Genomic DNA, 23876 nt, shown 5'->3' on the forward strand with positions numbered 1-23876 from the left:
TCAGCTTTTTTAAAACAGCTCTTATTTGTTTTGTAATGTTGATGAAGGCGTGTGGTTGCTGGATAATTTGTAGACAGTCTGTGGCTGCATCAAATCTATGGAGGACACAAAGAGAAGGCAAAGATGTAAAAAAACAACAACAACAACAAACAAGCAATGTTCGCACCATAAGCAAGACTTACGTTCTGCACAGAGAAGCAGGAAAATGTTTATGTCACACACTTGCGGGCATACATACAAACACACAAACATCGGAGATGCTGTGAGAAGAGGTTGACAGTGGACTGTGTGTACAGCTGAGACTACTGAGAAAGGTTAAAGGTTTGTGGTTACTGACGTCACAGATGGGGAAAAAGGGTGTGACATTTAGCCCTTGCTTTCATTTCAAAACTTTGACTGGATTACACTGAATTAAATTTAATGAATTAATTTTAATTTATCCATTGGGGAGCACAACCTCGTGCACAATAGGTTAAATCAACACCGTTCCAAAACAACAGCAACTTCTTTTTAGAGCTGTTTTATCAGATAACATTAAGATAAACTTGAGTAGCTTATTACTGGTATATTCATTTCCTTTATTTGAGCTGTAATTGTTTTTTTTAATTGACTTAAACTTGAACGTTTATGCACATGACAGGTGAGATATTGGGTGTGAAGCCCCAAATCTAAAAATCTGCAACGTGCTTGAGCTACTTAAAATATGCATTAAACAGAGCTAAGATGACTCTGGACACTGCCTTCTGTAAAATGAGTTGGGGTGGTGCCTACCGAAGTAATTATAACTGGACGGTCTGGGGTCCATGCATAAAAACAAGGCACTGCACTCAGTGGACCTTTGCAGCTACATAATGGATTAGACATTTAATTGCATTTGTAAATTGAAAGCCCGTACAGGAAAAAGGGGTTAGATTGAACAGATTAGCTTCCCAGATATCTGAACATGCTGCACAATTTATGAGACAAGCAAAATCCAGTTGACCAATATTTTATATTTAAGGCAATTTTAAGACAAATGTTTGATTGTGAGCACCAAAAATGTAAACACACATTTATAAAGTTAATTTGGAGGAAAATAATGGATTTCTGGGATATAGGCCATGAAACAACGAACTATGAAAAACCATGAAAAACAACATTATAACTCAAAGAGATATTGATTTAGGTTTTTGGCAATCAAACAAACAAGAAAACAAATGTTTATTGATCATATAATATAATAATCATAAATTTATGAGCAGCGTTTATTCGTAGAATTTGTCAAAAACCTAACAAACTCTGTCATATTTTCACATCAGACAAAAAAGATGGATAATTAAATCCTGTATTGAAAAATGGAGGGGAATTTATCTTGATAATGCCTACATAATTTACAATAAAAACAACCTACGTGTGACAGAAAGTGTGGTGAAAAACAGAACAGGATAAGTCGGCTCCACAGCGCCCCCCCTACATCAAGTGTTTACATTGCTCTGGCGTGCAGGCGGACGTGCATGCACAGATCCGGCGCATGCGCAATTCATTGTTTTGACTGAAAATGCCGTCGGTTTCGAAAACGGCGGCCAATGCGTCCCCTCAAACCGAGAAACCTACCCACTATACGTGAGTAAAGCTTCTGCAGAGAAACAACATCGTAGCCGGTTGCCGAAAATATGACGTGCACACGCAGCTACGGGCGTTTACAATGTGTGCATTCCTCAACTCTTGTGCGTGTGTTAAAACATGGTGCTTTTCCTGGCTTTGTGACTACCTAACGTTACATAGCAAACAGCGACTGAACGATAAACACATCAGCCTCAGTGTGGGAAACTCGATATTCTTTACCGATTTACTGATAAGCCAGTTATTAATGGTATCGTGTGGGTTGGTTTTATAGAGTTTAAACGTTGCTTTGAATAATTGTTTGAATGTAATGCCGTCAACTGGCTCTGCTAAACGATTAGCCACTATCCAGTCTGCTTGTAAATAGCACGGCCTTATTTTGAGTTCCCCCTTGCTACGCACATTTATACACGTACGCTCACTGACTTTCAACAAGTGTTACGTCGAAAAGTGACGTACTTCGCTCTGTGAATATCGAGCTGTGAGCGTTAGTGACCCAAAATATACCAGCAGCAAAACACGACACCTTAATGTATCACAACTTTCTCCGTTCATTTAACTTATGTCCTCGTTAAAAGTTATTTGAAAACCCGGTGTCTTCACTCAGTGTTCTCGTTTTTCTTCGTTGTTTTAGATACTTGAAGGAGTTCAGGACCGAGCAGTGCCCGTTGTTCCTCCAGCACAAGTGTACGCAGCACAGACCCTTTACGTGCTTTCATTGGCATTTTCTCAACCAGCGGCGGAGGCGACCCATAAGGAGAAGAGACGGGACTTTTAACTACAGCCCCGACGTTTACTGCACGAAATACGACGAGACAACAGGCATCTGCCCCGATGGAGATGAGTAAGTCCTTGTCTTAGCCGCTGACATCCTCATCCAGTCAGTGTGTCATGATGCAGCTGCAGAGCTGCTGACTAATGTTTTGTTGACATGTTGTGAATGAGGACCTCTGTAGCTCAGTGACACCGATTGTGAACTTGAATGCCACAAATATCACAAACACAACTAAAAGCTCAGTTCATCAAGAAATGTGATGTTCTATTATCTTGTCTGTGGCTGCACTTAAATAGATTGTGTATGTGGTGTGTCGTCATTGTGAACACCTTTTGTGATGTGGCCTTGGTTGAGGTATGCAGTGTTTATTGCTTCCTAAAGTATTTCACTGAATGAAACAAACTGCCCTGTCATACTGACAGAGGAGGGACTGTGGGCTAACTGTAGCATGTGTTTTGATTGTGCATGTTGGGGAATGTTCTTGCAGATTAATATAAAGTAACTTGTGTCGTGAATAATGCATATTGTTAACGACTGTTTGCTGTTAGAACATGAGCGTTTTAAATCATTAAGCATTGTGTGCTTTTGTTTGGTTGTGACACATTTCTAATCCTGTGGAGAATGATTAAGTGTGCATCATGAAGACAAATGTTATGTCCCAGTTTCTTTGTTGACAGTGGAAGAGGCTGTTTGTTCTTTAATTCCTCAATCGGAAGTGGTTCACTTTTTTTCCCGCCTCAATCTTAAAAAGTCTGACTTTACAGGCACACTAAGGCCTTTTTTCTTCTTGCATGGTCTTCTCTTTGTGGTGCACACACACACACACACACGCACGCACACACACACACACACACACATTTGTGTTTGAACTTGTCCTTTATGTGGTTAAGCCACACACAGGACTGACATATTTTACCTCTGCACCCGCCAGCTTTTAATGAGTGATGCAGTTATTTTTTGCCACTCACCCCATGTGATCTTTAGCATCAGTCATCCGGCAATCATTTACTGAATGTCTGTTCTCCGTACCGCCCCTGAATCAAGATATCAGTTTGTTTGTGTGATTCTTTTAAGTGACAAAAGAAGCTCAATAATTGGCAACAGTGTCGGTTGTCGTCCTTAATCAAAGGGGGAGAAACCTTTTGATTCAGGCGTACGGCTTTAAAGAGTCCATATTTTTCGTTCACATTAAACTGTGTAGTCACACAGAAAACTAGATTAGAGCGATCCTAAAAGGAGGCGGCGTATGAAGACTGCAGCGTCTCTTTCTGACTCAGAAATGCCACAGCATTTAATTGAGCCCTACATAGAACTAAAAAAAAAAAGAAAAAATCTCATTATTATATCAGTCGAAATTGAACGACTGTAATCCTTACAGTACCTCCTCTGCCAATTGCTGCTATTTTTGTACGACCTTATGTGTTGCTATAGCAACTGTTGCTACTCAAGACGGGGGGGGGTGTCTTTTACAGCAGATTATTGGCCATACATTTGTCGGGGCGTTGCTTGTGGTGTCGGCCCAGGATTCAAAGCGGCACATTATTAATGAATGCGAACGTGTGCAGCTGCAGGATTCTGTACTTTCATCAGTAATCTTTATGCTTTTATAATGATGTTTGTGGATTAATGATTTACACTGACTCATGCTCACTACCGCCACCAAATACAAAACACACTGCTTCAATTGGCATTTTAAAGATGTATCTTGCAATTTTATCCTGAACCCTCAAAGAAGATCAGACAATTTAAAACATATTATCTTTATCCTTTTATTTGTTTGTATTTGATATTTAGAGGTTTTATTTTGATAGGTTTAGGCTTGTTCTGTATTCTCATGATAGTGAGACTTAGATCAACTGATGGAATGTTCAACCGTTGTGCACTCTCTTCCTCAGCTGCCCTTATTTACACCGGACCACTGGTGACACGGAGCGCAAGTACCATCTCCGCTACTACAAGACCGGCACTTGTATCCATGAGACCGATGCTCGAGGGCATTGTGTGAAGAATGGCCTCCACTGTGCTTTTGCTCACGGGCCACATGATCTCCGACCTCCAGTCTATGATATCAGGTGACGTGCAAAGCAAATAGTGGACTCTCGTTTTCCCTGCCAAGTTTTTCAACTCACAAGACTCACAAAGGCGCGTAAAACAGCAAATATAGACTGAGTGTCAAGCAGAATGCCTTTATCGGAGGGCTTTAATCCAGAAGTAGTTCCACAGGTTGGTTTGTAACTTGATTTGAAGTGCTCGCTTCAAAATATGAAAACATCACAAACTGGTACCAGATGAATATTTCTACTTTGGAGCTCTGTGCTGCTGTAAAGCCTGAAGCCTGGGTGAAATCAGATGACTCTAGATAGTAGAAAGAAGTGACATTAAAGGAGCGATGCGTAATATATCTACTGAATTTCATTGTAAAGTGACCTTACGGTGTCATCGGCCTTTAAAAAAAAAAACCCTCTGACAACAATACAGCCTTCGCTAAGTCCTCCTTCAGAGGGTAACACGTGCAGTATTTGTTTTCTTCACAGGGAGATTCAAGCACAAGAGGCTCTTCAAAATGGACAGTTGGGATCTGGGGAGGGCATTCCTGATCTGCAGCCCGGCGTATTAGCCAGCCAAGCTATGATTGAGAAAACTCTCACAGAAGACCCCCGGTGGCAAGGTGAGTTCCTCCCACCCCACAGTGCTATTGTGCTCATCTAGTGCAAAAGAACACGTCTCAAATGACTCTGCATTTGTTTGTTTTTTTTGCAGACACCAACTTTGTTTTAGCCAACTATAAAACAGAGCAGTGCACCAAGCCGCCACGACTATGCAGACAGGGCTACGCATGCCCCCACTACCACAACAGCAGAGATCGGAGGCGAAATCCAAGGAAGTTCAAATACAGGTAAGGTTTGACCTGACACAAAATCAGGAAGTCGGTGTGATGGCGGCGAGTTAAAGGTTGTTGCCTTTTGTGAATGCAGGTCCACTCCCTGTCCTAATGTGAAACACGGGGACGAATGGGGCGAGCCCTCAAAGTGTGACAGTGGAGACAGTTGCCAGTATTGTCACTCGCGCACCGAACAGCAATTTCACCCAGAGGTGAGGAAGTCTTGTTGTTGTATTTGTACAACAACAGCCTCAGTAACTGTAATATGAAATACTCTAAGTTTCTTTATACTGTGTACCACCGCTGACAGTCACAATACTGATCTCTTTTAGATCTACAAATCTACCAAATGCAATGACATGCGACAAACTGGATACTGTCCCAGAGGGCCGTTTTGTGCGTTTGCACATGTAGAAAGTAAGTGAAAGTTTTATTTGAATGTCCTCTCTCTGTGCTTAAGAGGTAGAGTTGAGATGTTTTCCAGTTTTTTTTTTTCTTTTCGGATTCAATATCTCATAACCACACTTGTGCCCGTGTCCATTTATGGGATTTGTTTTCCTGCTGGTAACTTCTTTATCTTCACAAAACCAACACAGCTCAGTGTTTTCAGTGCTAAGCATCCTAAGCACGTAAATGCTCCCATGGCATTTCAGCCCCACGCAAATAGTTCAACTTGTATGACGCACCAATGTCACTTCTCCCCCTCTGACCAATCAAAACCAAGAAGGGGCACAACTTCTGAGTTCAACTCTTGTTACCACCAATGACAGACGAGTAAAGTATCCTTTTTCCTAGCATGGTTTATCTCTTTCCCCCAGACTTATTTCTTTTTCCAGGAAACAATTTAGGATGCCCAGAGAACCCACCTAACTCAAAGTTATCAAGGGTTGTGTTAAAGACAACTCTTGTAGCCTAGCAACAAGAAGAACCTGTGGGAAGCAGTCTGAATCTGAGTGCCAGCTAAAGCCGTGAGAGGACACGGGTGCTCACTGTTCAGCTTTAATGAAAACATTTATACTGTAAACATCCTGATTGATCTAAACCGGTTGATGTCCGCAGGTGTTTGTCGATCTCTTTTTTGTGTGTGTGTGTGCTCTCTTTCTAAAGACCGGATTTGAATGTTTATGCTTTCAGGAATTCCCTCTACAGAAGAGACCATGAGCTCATTGCTAACAGTGATACAGTCCAGTTCACAGTCCCAGCTGGGCTCTCAGCAGTATTCAGAGTGTCCAGTCAGCGAGTGGAACAGTGGAGGCAACTCCACCAACAATGCAACCAGTAGCAACGGACAAGTAGGAAGTGTAGGTTTCTTAAGTTCATCAGGCATTCAGATGTTCGGTGCTTTACCTTAGCAGATGCATATCTACTGTATGTCATTTTTCAGCTATCATCACATATGTTAGTGATTTGCTCTTTTTTTTTAAAGTTCAATCATGTTTTTTCTTCTTTGTTTTGTCATTGTTACTATTTCCTTTGCCTATTTAACGTTTCATGACTACGTCATTTTTAAAGAATGGAGGCTTTCTTTGTCATTTCCCAGACCATCATTAAGATCACATGCACCTCTCTTTCTCAGGTTTCATGTTCTAATAGCTCAACTGTAACGTCAAGCTCAGGAAGCGACAGTTTGTTATCCACAGTTGGCTCCATCTGCAGGCCCAAATCCTTAACTAACAGTAGTTTATGTTCAGAGTCCACCACTTCCAGTGCCTCATCTCTGACGTCTAACTATCCTAGAGCTCCGGGCTTTGAACGTGAGGATCAGGTACTGCTCTGCTTAGCTTTGATTTAAAAAGTAAAATATGACACATAGACAACTGAGGCATCAGTGGATCACTGTCATTTTTTTTTTTTTTTTGATTCATGGTTTTGTTGATTTGTCACTCATTATTTGCCACACCGTTTTTATTTGATCACTTCAAGCTACTTTTTTTTCTATCAATCATTCCTACAGCTACTAGTGGCAGGGCGGGTTGGGGGTCAAATTAAAGGTCACGTATTATGCTAAATACACTTAACCATGTTTTTTCGAACATTATGTGTCCCTTACTCCCTTACAAACACGTCCATGATGAGAAAAATCCATCATCTCCTACGTGTTTTTGCTCCAAAATCTGAGCTGAAATGGGCCGTTCAGGGATTTTCCCTTTGTGACATCACAAAAGGCAGTAACCCCCGCCCAAGGTGGGCAACACTCCCACACGAGGTGTTTGTTCTGCCTCTCTGCGTCTGCCTTCTCGCTGTAAACACATTAGACATGGTGCAAGAAAGCCCGAACCACCCAAGCCCTTTTACAGGGGCGTGGTCAAACGCAGCTCATTTGTATTTAAAGCTACAGTCACAGAAACGGCTTGTTCAGAGCAGGGTTGATACAGAGGCGTTTATATGGCGCGATCGAATACAGGGTTTTTAGCTAGAAACTTAACAGAGAATTACTTTAAGTTGTTGAACAGGAGAATAATGTGTGACCTTTAAGAAATAAATGTGTCAAAAGTCCCAAAAAAAATGTCACAGTTAGCTCTGTAAGGGAAACTTAATGGTAATGAAGCGCACTGTCATCGAATCAGCTTTCTGGAAAATTATAGTTTTGTGATTGACGTTTTTTCTGTTATTTAACCATAATAGATAAAGAATAAGGGGCAGATGGATCAGAAATTGATGGACCAAGACAAACAGGTACTGCTTACTATATATTATATATTTTATATACATAATATATATTATATTTTATTATATTATATTTTATTATATATTATATATTTTTTTATTTAATTAAAACAGAAATCTAAACTGCACTTACATTAGGAATGAAATCAACCCCTCCTCTGTCCTTTTTTTTTTCCCCCCCAGATGCATAACACTGTATTCTCTGCGGTAAACCCTTTGGCATCAAGCTTTACCTCCAGTATAACATCCAGCTTGGCTTCAAGTATTGGCTCAGATAGCTCTTCACCCACCACCTTATCAACAATGAATGCAAAAGCCACTCCTTTCTACCCAGGGAGCACCACAGTGGAGTCTGTCATTGGTAACTGTATTTCAAGTTCACTGTTAACCTGTTCAGTATGTCGCCTCCGTCCTTTTGTTATTAAATGAGAGACGGATGTGTTTTTTTTCAGGTTCTGCTCTAGACCTCAACTTTAGTGACATCAACGTTGCATCTCTTGATAAGGAGCTAGAGGAGCAAGATAACTGTGTAGGATTGGCAAGTAAGTGGATGTTAGACTCAAAGTTCTTTGACGAGTTGATCATTAACCATCATCCTGTGCATATTAAAAACAATAATAATAATAACAACTCTGTCCCCCACAGGTCAAAGGGTGCTGGCCGGATCTGCTCCTGTTAACATTCCTGGCTCCTTGGCTCGGTCATCCTCTTTTAATTCCTCGTCGTCGCTCTCCACCTCCCCGCTCAGCTCCCTCTCCCAGTCTCTGTCGCAGTCCCTGCTGTCTGGGACGATATCGCAGCAAAATCAACCTTCAAATATGTTAACCAAGCAAGAGCACGGCCTCCTGGGAACAACCACCTCGTCTTCCCAGAACTCTTTGGGTAAGCTTACAGCGTCAGTGTTTTGTCTCCTTGTGGGCCGGAAAGCTTGTGAACACATATTTTAGTCTCTGTCTTCTGTGTCACTGACGCCTTTTAATGTTTGACTTCCTACATTTATACCCTGTTTATATGCGTCTTTGAGCATTTCCACATCCGCTGTATTCAGATAGATTCATGTTCACCCAGTTCTAGAAGCAGCTGCTAAGCTAACGGTGCAGCTAAAAAAAAAGCTACAAAACTTTCTTTAAAGACCATCAGTTGAGGAAACTGTCAAAGAGTTGATGAAGGAAGGTTGTGCAACAACTTATGCTCGGTCCTTTTCTCGCGTGCACCACACGCCTGCTGTAGGTTTGAATGGAGGAGCTTGCAGCATTTGGGACTTTGTAAGTGGCAGCTTTTCTCCGAGTCCATCGCCAGTTTTCAGCAGCCTAACCTCGGCAAGCGGCAGCGCTGATCTAGCCCGGCTTTTCAGAGAGCTGGACGAGGCCAAGAGAAAGATCAAACAGTGGGAGGAGGCCTGGCATCAGGTCAAACAGGTCCGTTTTATGAATGAATTCTCTCCTCAGTACATCGCTCACTGTAATCGTGTGTGTGTGTGCCACTGACCACTTTATTCCACCTTGTTCCAGGCCTGTGAGGCTTGCCAGAAGGAAGCTCACGAAGCGAAGGAACAGGCAAAAACGGCCGAGGCAGAGCGTCAGCTGGCCGAGCAGAAATGGGAGGAAACGGATCGCAAGTTGAAAGAGCTCCAAGGGGACTTTGACGCGCTTTGTCGCACGCCCGGAGCGCCTCTGCTACGTAGCTACGGAGAGCTGGAGCAGCTCCCCTTGTCAAAGCTTCACTCCATCCAGAGTCAGCTGCGTAATGACCTAGACCTTATAGACGGGGTAAGAAAGACTAGATCACATCCAGCATTTCACCAGTAGCATATACTGTACCTAGTTTTAGATTGAAGAAAAGAAAAGAGGTTTATCAGGCTATCATTCAGATCTACGCTTCATATCAAGCATGCATATCTGAACAAGTCTGCATGAACTGTGTGTCCCTAAAGCTGCAGCTGATACTCGTTCTTTTCTCCCCCAACAGGTAATATATACGCTTCAGTCAAAGAAATGTATAGTTTGCCAAAAGCATGATCGTTGCATTGTTCTGCAGCCTTGCCAACATTATGTACTATGTGAGAACTGTGCGCCTAGTAGAACAGAGTGTCCCTACTGTAGAACCAAATTATTGAAGTGGTGATGTAGAATTACTCGAGGTACTATTTAAACATTTAGCCCTTTGAAAAAAAAAAGCAACAAAAAAAACAACTACTAATAGATATTACATTTTCTAAAGAGCAGCGTCTGTTTCACACTGATTTAAAATGATTGAGATATTTTACTGACAGAACACATAGTATTTGGAATTAGACGTATGTACAGGAGATTCTCGTTTCTTTTCTCTGTTGTTTTTTTTTTTTTGCTCATTTTATGCGAGCGTGGCCTCGGGTCAACCAGGTAGCTGACTTTTTTTCTTTCTTTCTGCACAACAAGTCCATTCCAACTAGAATATGAAATGTTTGTATTTTTCAATCTTCAATCATGATTCCGCCAATTTCCACAACAGAGATTCACGATGTGTTCAAGCATCATCGTGAAACAAATCCGGAGTGAACGCATCATGCAGCGGTGCTTTCCCCCCCCCCCCAAAAAAAAAACTCCAAACTCCAAATCTACTTTAGGAACCTGTACAAATATTTCAGACAGCGAGTACAAAGTTTTGACTGTCACGTTGTAGTTCTTCCCCGCGTGTGTGACTGCACTTACAAAATAATACGGTCCCCTAAAATTCAAACTTCTTTGCTAAATAAAGGCACTTGAATTCCACCCAGAGCAGATGAGGTGAGTTCAACACAGTGTTCTCTGTGTTACTATGAAGGGAAGTCGTCGTGCGGCCCATTTACCTCCAAACAGAAACAATGAAACTACAAATATCCAAATAGGGATAAAAACGAATCTGACACAATTCCAGATGTGCAGCCACAATACCTAAACGCTAAAGCCGTTGTAGTTTGGGATCTGGATTTAAATGACCTCACCGTGAAAATGTAGTGGGTGCTGTGAGGTACCAATGACTGCCATTAAACCATCCTCTGGTGTTGATGCACATAAAATGAGTAAATGAGCTGAAACGGAGCAGTCCATGGGAATAAGAAAGGACACACGATGTTGCTGTGTTCCTTCTGAAGATTAGATGATTGCTTGCGCCCATCATTTCCTTCTTCTTAAAAAAACAAACGAAAAAAAGCAACCTGTGATGCATCAAATGAAACTTTCTGAAGAATTTGTATTTCTAACTAAAGCACTTTGTTGACCTGGGATTTTGTTAAAGGGTATATAGATATTTGCTTTGAGCTGCTTCGTAGGTATCTTTCTTTTGTTTTAGATTTATAAGTATTTGTTTTTTTTTCTATATAAGCTAATATCTGAAGCTTTTGTGTCTACTGTGAAACATCTTTAGAATATTTCCTAATTGTTCAATCACGGCATGGTTCTCCAGATTAAGATTTCATAGAAAAGTACTTCATAGTTTCTACTTTCATAGTTAGATTTATAACAATTCTAATCAAATAAGTGCTAACTCAAAATGCATTTGAAGGCATAACCAGCAGCTGTAATATCAGTGAAGGCACATGCGACATGTTCAGGCTGTTATTCAATCAGTTCCTTTTGTTTTCTAGAGATTTCTATAGCCTTGTCATTTAGAGAAGCATGTATTATATTTGCTTAAGGAAAAAAAAAAAAGAAAAAAGCCTGAACTGGTGATTTTTTTTTTTTTTTTTTTTTGTAGGAATCTAGCCTCTCGGCCTCGTCGAGAACATATCGGCCTCGACCTCTAAAGTGCCTTGCCTTAGTCGAGAAGGTCACGTGTAGAATCGTCCGAGCAAAAACAACAAGTTGAAGCTCGTGCACAGGTTTCATGTCTGTTCAACTTTGCCGAAGCGTTGACATGTTTATGACCATTTGTACATACATATAGATATCTAAATATTTGCCAGTATATTTGGCCCGATCCCATAAAGTAATTCTGCTGAAGATCGTTGTAAACAAACATTTGTCAGTGCCTGTGTGCAGACTTTAACCCCCCCCCCACCAGCCCACACACACTCTCTCTCACACACAGACACACACACACACACACACACCCCACATCCACTCATTCCTTGGTCGTGGTGCTCTTTGGTGCAGCTTCAGTCTTTAAGAATAGTTTTTTTCAATTTCATGTTTGGGAGTATGCAAACATAGGACAAATGAATTTGTATAGCAACATATAAAATGCTTTTTTTTTAATAAACATTTCAGTTAACATGAACACATCTGCAGTGAATGAAGAATTCCGTAGTTAACTCGTTAGTCCGATGTTGCGTCGGCGTTCGCATTTTTTTTGTTTGGCCTCGGTTCGCCGTCTCATCGGAAAGACCTTCTACTGTGTTTGAAAACTCTTTGCTTTCAACAAATGGATCGAATAATCACGTGTCTCCAGGTACACCTTTTTGCTACTTATCCAATATGGGGAAACGCATTGTTTACATTCACATACATGACAACTAAGCAACTCAGAGGAAAATCTCCAGAAAAATGATTCATGGTATTTTTAGCATTTTCTTGATTATAATACAGCATTAAAAGGCAGGCTACATCCTAATGGTATTGCATGTCATTGCGATATATAAAACCAGCTACAGAAAAAGGAAAAAAAAAAAAAAAGTTTGCACTGTGTCTCACTGCCAGAATATTTGTATTAAGTTATATTTAGTGTAAAGGCTAATAACTTCTGCAAGCTTCGCTGCTGCTGGGGAAAGGTATAATGTGGTTTCTTCTTAATGTTGCTGTTTGAAAGTCGTGATCCGATTTTAACAAAAATCACCTACTGCATCCAATTTGACTGATTTTATCGGATTGAATTCTTCATCTGTAAATCAACCTCACTTCTTTTGTATACCACTTAGAATGATGTCACAGGCCTGTACTGCTGTCATTGTCCCCTTTCTTTTTCTTTTCTTTTTTTTAAAAATTGAAGTTAAATGTATTTGTGTTGGCTCTCCCCCCGCCGCCCCTCCATACACTGGAGTACAGTGTAAAGTGCAGCTAATTTCACAGGATCCTTTTGGTATATTTAGTTTTTTTTGCCTGTGAAGCCAATTCAATGAATGATGTCTGGTGTGATAATCGAGAAAAAAACAAACAAAAAAAGCAAACCAAAGTGGTGTTCCTACAGTTTGTCCAAATAAATAAAAGTGTATTCTAAAGGGAAAAGTTGCCCTTGGAGAGAATTGAAAGAATCGCGATGGTGCAGGACTGATCAGCCTGCGCGTGTGAAGCAAGTGCATACAGTTAAAAATGGCAGCTCGGAGCAAAGTCCAAAAGCTTTGTTACTGGCTGGCCTGTCCAGTTTTTTCTTTTTTCTTTTTTTGGATAGAGTTTTGTTTTGATATTTTCCTTCAGTGGGACATACAGAATGTCCTCGAAGTGAGTAAACAGGACTATGCCAGTGGCTTTTTGCTCACATCATCAATGGACTAGAGCCCATTCTTTTTTGCAGTTTTACCAAAGACCTGTACCGTTGTTTTTTTGTTTTGTATTACATTTCATCCTTTTGTTTAAATTCAGTATATAGAGCTCAAAACGATTGAACAAGTAATCACCTAGTACCTTAACTAGTCATTGTTCACTAACAGTAATTAATGGCATCTTTTTCTTTTTTTTTCTATCTAAAGTTAGCGATCGTGAGTTAATAAACAAATGAACAAAAATGCATGGGTCAGATCCTTAAAAACAACAACAAAAAAAGAAGTGTATTTGTATATTTGATTTTGTGTTCAGTATACATTGACGTTTATGGCAGGTTTGTGCAATACTGGCGAGCACATGCTGACCTTAAGCGAGGAGTCAGTGTCGGTTTAAATGTCGTCTACAGTGAAGGATTGTCAAAGGTGATGACATCAGTGCTTCTGAAGTGGCCATAATAAACTTCACCACAGTAATCTCAATCACTCTGGAAACTGATGGTTATGCATTATATGCTGTTATGTTAGACCTATAGTGACTGTAAGGTGCTTTGTTTCTCACTTTTCATTTTTGTTTTTCTTTAAATGCCGGGGTCCAAATGAGTTGGGTTTTTTTTGTTTGTGTAAGATGACAGGGGACAGATAATGATTGTGACAAACATCAATGGCAGATACAGACATCCTTCAAACTTTCATTTGTTGTTGGCCCTTTAGTCGATCTATTGGTCTACTGGCCCAGATTTAAGGTGGGCTTTTTTTTTTTTTGACATTTGTAAGCACAGCTTGTATTTCTTAACATTTCAAATTGTTGCGTTTCGAAAACGGACCAATTACGCTCTCGAGTCAATCTGTGCCTTCAATCCATCATGATGATTGGTATCAAGAGAATTTGCCTCCAAAGCAGACAACAAAAATCTAATCAGCTAAATTCAAAATCAAAATTCCAGTGCCTTAAAGTGTTCTTATGGACCATGATGTGATGACTAAAATACCCGGGCCACTAAAGCAGAAAAGGGAGAAAAAAAAGAGACGGAGAGAGATGTGCAGCAATAGTCCCTGAAAGAGGAAGTAAAGGTTGGAGATGACTGATTATTGTCTGTGTCGGTCTGTATTTGCCATTCTATCCAGACAACAACAAAAAACAGCAATATTGAAATTCAATTTGTCATTTGGCACCAAAATCTTTTTTTTTTTTTTTTGTTTGGTTTTTTTTTGCAAGGAAAAAAAGCACCAAATGGGAAGCCTCTTTGTAAATGAACTGTAGTAAATGTATCATTATGCTCTGCATTGAAATAGTGGAATCTATTTTGCATTATTGTTAGTTGTTGTGTTGTCTTTCTGTTTTTAATATAATGAAAATGGAGCCTGAAGATTTATGCAATCTTTTACATGTATACGAGTATGATGATGATGATGATATATATAGAGCTGTTCAAATTAAGTACAAGGCGTGTCGTCTCGAGTTAATCAGCTGAATGTGGAGCCAGTCGTTCCATACACTTCAGAGACTCCCACTAGAAGATGTTCTTTTAACATTTTGAAGCCCTGAAATATTGAATGTATTGTTCTAAATTAGATATTCAATGAATAGGTCACTGGATATTATGGAGCGCAGTTAATTCATTATGATGTAGCTACAAGTTGTAAACTGCTATTCAATAAACATTTATTAGAACTGAAACGAATACAAGCTCTCAAGTTTCTATTTGTCAGCCTAACGTGGAGAAATGTGTTCTTCTCAGGGTCAGACGGGGATGAAATCTAGAATGTGTTCAGTCTGAGGAAAGTGCTTTTCATGAAGTGATCTACTGAATGTCAGTGAGTTTAGATATTTCTAGAAGACGACGCTGTATCAGTAAGTAGGACATTCTCTCCTGGTAAACATAGAACTGATTCTGTTGCTATATTGATTTTTTTTTCTCTCTCTCTCTGCGTTGTGAACACAAACTATTAGGTGAAAGTCTTAGAATTCTAGATGTTTTCTTTTTCTACATTCAGGATTGTGTACCACATCTGTTCTGTAGTGTATGAACTAGTTTGTTAACACTTGAGATACATTGTAACACTACAGTTATGCAATGGTTTACAGAGTTCGCAAAGTTATTTTTTATCATCTTGAGAATTAAAATAATTTTTTCATCTGATGTGTGTGGATACTCTTTGTCTTCAAACGCAACATGTGACGCTCTTAATGCTGCTCGTACCCGGACAAGATGGCGTCCCAAAAGGACGAGAGAGGAGGAATCTAAAACAAGTGAACGATTTAAATCTTTTTTGTTTTAATTACAGGCATAAAGAAAATGCTAATGGCTGCTGCTTTTTCTAGTAGGTGCTGAACCTTTTGGCACAATATGCTGAAAGCTCTCGGGAGACAAGGTGTCAAACAGGTAGCAGATCAGCTGCTCAGCCTGCAGGAGGAGAAACGGAAATCATTAGTATGGGTGATAATTGATAATCAACACATCTTAGCATGACAGTATACCTCGTTAGCCTAAAACACAAACAGAATGAATCCGTTAGGACTAATGAAAGAACTTAGAAGGAGTAACAACGTGTCATTTTCTCTGACCTCTTTCTCATTCTCTGGGTATATTATCATTCTGGCCACTTCATCCAGGTAAGCGCTCTCCTTGTTGATGCTCCTGCGACATAATACGCACAAAGGAGAAAAAAAATAGATTGACCTGTAAATATTATATGCATGCACATTAGTTTTGAGTTTTCTTTCTCTACCACACTTTTCAAGGCGCAGGTTCAATCGGGTCACGACATCCTCCCCTTGCAGAGCCAGGATGAGGCAGGGCGCCTTTTTAACTTGAGCCATCTCACACAAAAAAAAGAGAGAGCAGAGAACAATTAACAACTGATTGCTTTGTATTCTTGAGGATGTCAATTTTTTCCAATCAATGCAAAGGCTGCTTACCCTTTCATTTCCTCTTGATGACACCTGCAGTGTCTGGGTAATGTGTTTTTTCTGCTCACTATCCAGTACACTCATCCTCCCTGCCACCAGATAGCAGCCTGACCTCAGCAGCTGCCCGAGCAGCTCCAGCTGCTGGGAAGGCTTGTGGCTGAGGGGCGGAGCATCAAACGGGACCAGCAGACAGGTTGTCTGCCAGTGAGCTCTGTGTACCAGGGACCCTGGTGACAACAAACAAAGCAACACAGGACATTTGTTTTCTGTTTGGTTTACAAAGTCCATCTGGAACTGAGTCATAGACCAACATCCACTCTTGAGGAGTCCCTGCCAAAGTCACAAATGATTAAGTTATTGAAAGGGACCCATTCCACTTGTGCAACTCTTTTCAGAATGCTTGGAAAGGTGAGCACACTTGAGAATTTTATAGCAACAAAAATGCAATCTGAAAACAGGCCAAAGAAAAAAACAAAAAAAAACAAACAAACAGGTCGTCCAAACCTTCATTCGGTCTTGATTTCAGGGAAAGAGGAAGATGCACGCTGGAAACGGGCACCAGGGTGCATCTCCGTTCACGCTCCACAGACGCCACAGGGTCTGAGCACAAGCTGAATATCTGAAACAAGGAACCACAAATGCAGGATTTCTTTTAATAGATGAAAAGTGTGTTTCAGTGACACTAACTCCTGAAGGCGACAAGCAGACCTTCTGCCGTGCCGTCGTGCCGCTCTCAGTACAGCAGAGTCCTTCTGGAAAAAGCTTCTTCACATCCTGAATGGCTTCCTCACATGATCCAGAGCCTGTAACGTTGATGATGAACCATTTCAATGAAACAGTTAATCAACTTATTTTTATTTATACAATAAAGTGGCCTAACATTAATCAACCAATGAACACGCAGGAAAATCTTTAAAATGGCAGGCAGACAGGAAAATGTAATAGACAGTTGAAGTATCACCGCTAATGATAATTAGTAGTATTAGTAGTAATATTAGCAAAAAACAATAACAAAATGAAATTCAATGTGCACGTTTATTTTTTTGTTTGTTTAAAACCATCAAAATTCTGTCCTCAAATGTTAAACAGTGTTCAGGACAAATCACCTACCGTAGATTGGATTATACGAACGAGCTACGGCCGAGCACGTCATCCAATGAGATGAGTCTAAGTGGAGAATCACATCCAGCAGCCGCTTCACAGCATCCTCCCCCTCCAGACAGAGAGCCAATGAGGAGCCAGAGCACAGGTACTCCACCTGGGCCTCCATATCTGTCGCATCCTACGCAGAACACAACGACTACTCTAAGGAACAGTTTTTTTTTTTCATGTAGTTTTTTTTCAATTTAAAGTTTTCAGTTACATTTTGTGCAGGCACTATACAGGCTGCGGTGCTTTCTCCCAGTGTGAACACACGCAGGCCCACCACCCTGAGACCACTCTGCTGGAGTTTGTGGACCGTTTCAGCCAAAGCACGACACCAGGATCCGGGCTTGAACAGGCACACCGTGAGCTGCCTCTGTGGATCTAAACAGAAGAAAGAGTGTCTCTGGAGAATCTCTGGAATCTTCAACGACTGAAATGTTCAGGTATGAATCTCCAACACAAAAACGTTGGAAGACAACAACAACAAAAAAAAACATGTTCAAGATTCTTCCTGGTTGAGGTTTTACAAACCTTTGGTACTGCAGGATTGGGGAGAAACGCTCTGTGATTGTTTGCTTTGGTCTGCAGAGATTCAGTGAAAGAAATCAGAATCAGCTGTGATGGTCTTGAATACTCAATACCTGAGTTTTATGCGCCCCTCAACCGACCTACCAGGAGTCATCTCATGCTCAAAGAAGAAGACTGACGCTTGTCTCAAAGCTACCTCAGGTGTGGCTGACATCAGGACACTGTGGTTACCGGGGTAACCGTGTGGCAGATGCTTCTTTAGAGAAGAAAAGGCCTCCGCCCGGCTCAGGGCGCACACGAGGACAGGAGAGGACGTCAGAATGTCCACGCTGTCTTGACAGAGCGGCTCCCCCACCTCGTATGGAGTTAGCTCCTTTGCCTGATGTCGAGTCAACGCGGGCAGAAACTTCAGGCCAAGCAGCTCGAAACCTGCAAAGCAAACAAAAAACATTGTGTGTGTGTGTGTTTCTGTTTTGTTTGTGCCAACATGCGCCCACTGTTCTCCGAACGTCACCCACCTTTTGGCCCGGCTGCCAGCACTCTGTGTAGGAGGCTCAGGCCTTTGCTCATGTCCTTCCCACACAAGGACAAAATCACCACCTGCTCCGTGTCAGAGGTGGAGGAACACTTGTGACAGGACAGGATCACACGGGAAGGATCAGGCGAGGCCCACATGGGCTTCACTGAAACGGAAAATAAACACAAGAAGATTAAAAAAAAGGGGGGGGGGTATGTCGTTCCTCACAGTAAACAAACAAAAAGTGCTTACCGAATATACAGAACAGCTCCCTGCTGTAAGGTACAGTGTGGTAGCACAAGTCTGCTCCTACTGTGTCAACAGCACCCAGTCTGAGCTGTGGTACCTTCACTTCTCTCATTAGAGCTGAAACAAAACAGAAACCTCATTTGAAAAAAATTTTTAAAAAAAAGTGTGTACATGATATAGGAGTATTTATTCTGTGTACAAAATCTCTGATGCAATATGGACCTGCTGGTAAACTAATGCTGTGGTGCACTGCATTTTCTTTCCTCAGGATTAACAGCAGGCAGTAAGAGGGAAGCTCCTGTTCCTTCTGATGTAGGATCACACTGTGTGGAGCGCAGAAAACAAGGGCCTGGAGAGAAAAACACAAAATCTTTGCACTGTGATGACCCAGAAGTACTGAGACTAATCTCGGTTCTCTTTACTGGAAGAACTCCCTCACTTAGAAAGAAAGTCATTTGTAAGTAAAAAAAAAAAAAAAAAAGTCATTGTTCATTAGGATTTAATAAGTTCTCCTTCTTCTATTCTCCATTTTTCTCCTACCTGCTGATCGTTGAGTCCGAGCACATCCGCCCAATGACTCTGAAGCTGCAGCCTCTGCAGCCCCATGAGGCCGAACCCTCTGCGCTCACACACAGCCAGAACTTGGCCGTAGCAGCACGGAGGAACGACAGGCGACACCACGAGGAGTAAATCAGCTGAACAGGGTGAAAGAGAAGGGTTAGCAGCTCCACTCAAAGGAAAACATCTTTGATCCTGACTGAAAACAGAACTGTCCCTTCAGGCAGTGAAGATGAAAGTTACAGTGAGATGATGATAGTTTTGGGTCATGGTACCTTTGGTTGTAGCGCACAGAAAAGAGGGTGATGGGCTTGAATTAGACATACTGCCTTTGTCTCTGTTGTGTGCAGGCATGACTCTGAAAAATAAAGGAGAGGAAGAAGGAAGTTTTTTTTTTTTTTTTAACTTTTCTTTTTGGATAATGATTCAACAACTTTTAAAATTAAATACCAACCAAGACTTAGCATTTATTATTTATATTCTTAGTCAAATTTAGTTAAAAAGTGGAAAGAGTTGAGATTGAGAAATATATCATTCTTCCAAATGGTAGGTTGCATTTGTTTGAGATTCAACAACAAACCCCTTCAGATGCCCGTTGTGCTTCTGTGCTTTTTTTCCCGCAAGTCTCCCCGAAAACCAAAAGCACAGCTCTCTGTGGACCTCACTGGCCAGTTGAGTGGAGGACAGGAGAGGAGCTTCTTGACTCCCCCCCCAGCAGAGAGAGTTCAAAGAAGTGGACCTAAGTGGATTTAAGGAGCTGCTTAAATCTCTGAAAGCTGAGCGGGCATGAGGGCCTCGAACAGCCAGGGCGAGAAGAGGATGGCAGATCTCATCAATGCTCTGGAGAACTGGCTCAGCACCTATGAAGAGGGGGAGAGTTTAAAAAAAAACAAAAGCACTTGGTACAAGGTAAGCCAAGCCATCAGAATAACAAGGCAAGGAGAAGAGTTATTAATCATGTCCTACCAGCGCTGTCACTCTGTAACTTCTGTGCTGAGTAAAGGAGCCGCAGACCGCACACATCCAACCCAGAGTTGAGAACACGCTGGAGGGTGTAGTGTGTTAAGAGAGGATCCAGGAAGAAAGCTTTGCACCCCAGAGCAACTGACACCTAGAATAAATCAGTAGTTTTCCACTTCAGCATCACTTCGGGACTTCTTCTGTGTAGTACACCTCTGAGGGAGAACATGCTCACCTCTGTGTGCAGCTCCAGGTTGGAATCTATCCCATTACAAACATTCTCTTGAGATTCGACCGTCTGCCAGTGAAACCCCGGGCTTAGACCAAATGTCCTGTCTATGAGCTGCAACACACAGGGAGAGAACACAGTCAACATAATGCAACATCATCATGGTGTGCGCTTGAAATCCCATGCAGTGATATTATCTCACAAAAGGTGTCTTTCGCTTCGAGGAAGGGGAGATAAAAGAGTTTAAACGGGAAGAGGGCAGATGCGTGGGAGTGTAGTATTCTCGGTCCAGCAGGATTTGGAGCTGAGGCAGCCAGAGGGCAATAAGAGGGAGGGTGGTCTCAGAGAGGAACCTGCACACGTGGGTATAGAAAAGAGGGTGGACGTCTCTCTGCTTGTTCTAGAAAACAAACAAACAAAAAAAGAAAAAATGATGAACAAATATGAAGCCATGTAAGAGGTTAGAATATTTTTTTTTTTTTTTTTCATTTCAATTTCTATTCACATTTGGCGTATAACAGCGGCGAGCCACAGCTAACACATGCAAAGCCAGTCCATCCTCGGTCCACTGCTGCTGAAGTCCTGCCACCCAGAACGGGACCTTTGCACCAGCGTCACCCTCATCGGGACGCGGGCTTGGTCCGACCTAATACACATGGAAAAGGGATCCTTCAGTGGTGGTGAAGCAAAAAACTGAGCGTCAAAAAGGGAACGCACGAATAAAACGGGAAAGAGAAGCTCACCATAGACAGAAACCAGGCCACCAAAATGTTGTAGATGTGTGATTTGGTTGCAGCTGGAAACAGATGATCGCCATCTGCAACCACACCAGGACTGGAGAGGTTGACTATCAGTATCATACACACCTTACTTTTAATATCTGCTGGCAGTGTGCTGACTGGCTGTAGATGAGATGCTTCCTGAAAAACACAAGTTCCATCACTGTTTTTTTTTTTTTGGGGGGGGGGTTTGTAAATAAGAACCGTAATGTGAGTTGAACGTTTTCTTCTTTTCTTGCACTTACAGAATGATAAAGAGTATCAGTGTTTTCAGCAGCCGGCTGCCTCTGATCCACAGATGCAGTTGGACGATGTTTTTCCAGCTGCTTAAGAATGAAGTGGTGCTCATGTTCTAAAGTCTGCCCGATTTGTCGTCCCTGTTGGTCACTAACAAAAAATCACAGCTGTGGTTAAAACCTCTCATGTTTTATTATCGCGAACGTGTAAGAACGACTGCCGACAAATACAAACCTCTGATGCTTCCGTTTGTTCATTTTACTGCCATGATTTGTTTGTCTGCCACCCCGTTGTTTGTCTTCCCTCTGACTTTGCGGCTCACGACTTACGTTGAACTCAACAGGCTTCAGATTATCGTGCGGTTGCTCTGCTGCCTCACTTTGCACTGAATATGATGAATCTGGACACACCTTTTGATGGACACTCCAGTCGTTTTGTTTTTCCCTTCTTGTCCGCAGCAACATACTCTTGCCAGTCATGTCCCTTAAAACAGATAAGTACAAAATCAAACCTAAAAACAAAATGTACCATGCAAAAGCAGGACACGTGCTTCGAAAGTAAGATCTACTGTGTTTACCTGCCCCCTGCTTGTGATCCAGTATGCACTTCAAGATTCTTTGCAGGTGGTTCTTGGTGATTATTGTGCTTGGCTGGTGACTCAAACCCAGATGAAAGATTGTCTGATGGCTTCGGTTGTTTTATTAAAGGATCAAGGCTACGCAGGTCAATGAAAACAGTCGGACGTTCCAGCTGGCTCTGCTGACGCTCTGTTGATTTGCCCCGAGCCTCTTTCTGACTGCATGAAAATGTGGGAATTATTATCACCTCATAAATCGTTAACGGCACCTTCCATGTGATTTGTATTACCTCATTGGCTTTTGACTGTTCTCCGGCTGTGATGCAGACTGAGATGATGGAGTCCCCAGGAAAGCAACTAGTTTTTCCATTATCTTCTCTTGGCACTCATCCTTGTTCCTATCTGGAAGGAGGAGGGGAGAGTCGATTTGAAACTATAAAACAAGATGATACACTCGCTTTTATCTGCAAAAACATATTCATGTTTGGTCAAAAAAAAAAGATGTCTTTTATTTACTAACTTCCGTGTGTTTTGACAGGTTCAGCTGACTCGTATTGTTGAAGGGACAGCCCACCCTCTTTCAGATTCTGGAGCACATGGTCTAAATCAAACCGATCAAGCCTCTGAAATCAGTTGTACTCAATTAGAGCATATATGTGTTCACATTCCCCAGATTTCACCTCTCACCATTATTACAAACTCACCGCGAATGACAGAACAGGAAAACCCTTGTTCGATTTGATGCTGTCCACACTTTCTTCAAGAGAAGCGTCACATCTCTCTTCCTTCCACTCCGCAGTGGCTCCATCCCAAGCGTCTGCCTTCATGGTGAAATAGAGTAATTAGAACAAATAGGAGGGAGAAATGCCTGCCCTTACATCGGCTGTGATTCTTCATGACCCACAATTACATCAGCATGTTGTTTCGCCCTCTCTCTTGCACTCGCATCTTCTACTATTTCATCATAATCAAACTCCACAGGCTGGCTTAAAGTCTCTTTTGACCAGGATGTAAGTACTGCAGGCTTCAACAGCTTCAAACAAAGACAACACAAAGGTAGGCCTTTCAATTATCATAATGTCTTTCTCAGGCTCTTAACATTACCAATTTAGCATTGAACACTCTTGAGACTTTAATAAACTTACCTTAAAGTCATCATCCAATGAAAAACCGTTCAAGTCAGGAGGGACCTTCAGGGATAGACCAGCTGGTCTTTGATATAAAGTGACAATCTCTTCATTATCTGACTGTAATGTCAAAAGAACCATTATTTTTATTTTTTCATTCATGTTATTGATCTGTTCTGAATAATAATTATAAAAATGATAATGATAGAATACTTTTAGGTTGATAAACATACCGCAGAAGAATCCGAGTCAATGGTTGGAATAAGTGGTCTCACTCTCTCCAGAATTGATTCCCAACATGACGAATGATTTGAGTCCATTCTTACCCGTCAAGACTAAACCTTTGACTAAGAATTGTACTTGTTTTAATGTTTAATGTTACGCTTTTGTTTATGCTTCAGTTCAATACCTAAGGACCCCCTGTTACCCCTGGCAACGGAACGCTACTGATTTCAGGCACGTTTTTTTTTTTTTTTTTTTTTTTTTTCATATTTCAGGCACGTGTTGGCCTACTTCGCCAACAATGCTCCCTTCACGTGCTGTCGGATATATCGCCGCTAACTTTAACATGGGTCTCAAAAAGAGTTTTTTTTTTTTCTGTTTACACACTTGGTCATTTCTGCTCTTACTATTCCAAAGAGAGAAAAATAAGAAGACACTCAAAGTACGTTTAGCTCAGTTGTCTGCACAAGTGTGCCT

General features: G+C 41.4%; 2 protein-coding genes across 3 annotated transcripts; one reads left to right on the forward strand and one right to left on the reverse strand.

Moving 5' to 3' along the window:
- The first annotated feature begins 1503 nt into the window (after nt 1-1503).
- Nucleotides 1504-15046, forward strand: unkl (unk like zinc finger). 2 transcript variants are annotated; one of them, XM_079366367.1, is made up of 16 exons: nt 1504-1602; nt 2237-2446; nt 4273-4449; nt 4912-5045; nt 5138-5273; nt 5353-5470; nt 5591-5675; nt 6393-6559; nt 6835-7023; nt 7884-7934; nt 8109-8286; nt 8378-8467; nt 8571-8807; nt 9156-9343; nt 9437-9694; nt 9894-15046. In XM_079366367.1, the coding sequence occupies exons 1-16, from the start codon at nt 1538-1540 to the stop codon at nt 10047-10049; spliced, it is 2439 nt and encodes an 812-aa protein (XP_079222493.1). In that variant the 5' UTR covers nt 1504-1537; the 3' UTR covers nt 10050-15046. The 2 variants fall into 2 exon arrangements, with proteins under 2 accessions (XP_079222493.1, XP_079222494.1); XM_079366368.1 differs by lacking the exon at nt 6835-7023.
- LOC306838271 (dynein axonemal assembly factor 8) lies at nt 13415-23607 on the reverse strand. The gene is made up of 31 exons (XM_079366365.1): nt 23411-23607; nt 23196-23297; nt 22961-23083; nt 22755-22871; nt 22571-22673; nt 22341-22452; nt 22051-22269; nt 21708-21956; nt 21482-21623; nt 21201-21377; nt 20963-21103; nt 20660-20857; nt 20464-20571; nt 20235-20379; nt 19849-20128; nt 19544-19626; nt 19251-19405; nt 18933-19059; nt 18714-18827; nt 18463-18627; nt 18089-18373; nt 17948-17998; nt 17634-17797; nt 17381-17552; nt 16979-17073; nt 16775-16889; nt 16280-16497; nt 16095-16180; nt 15926-15998; nt 15629-15764; nt 13415-13428 (listed from the first exon to the last, which is right to left on the reverse strand). Exons 1-30 carry the CDS (start codon nt 23495-23497, stop codon nt 15660-15662), a joined length of 4311 nt encoding a protein of 1436 aa, XP_079222491.1. The 5' UTR covers nt 23498-23607; the 3' UTR covers nt 13415-13428; nt 15629-15659.
- Nucleotides 23608-23876: the final 269 nt, after the last annotated feature.

The sequence above is a fragment of the Symphodus melops genome (genome assembly GCF_947650265.1).
Source record: "Symphodus melops genome assembly, chromosome: 17".
NCBI classification, from domain to species: Eukaryota; Metazoa; Chordata; class Actinopteri; order Labriformes; family Labridae; genus Symphodus; species Symphodus melops.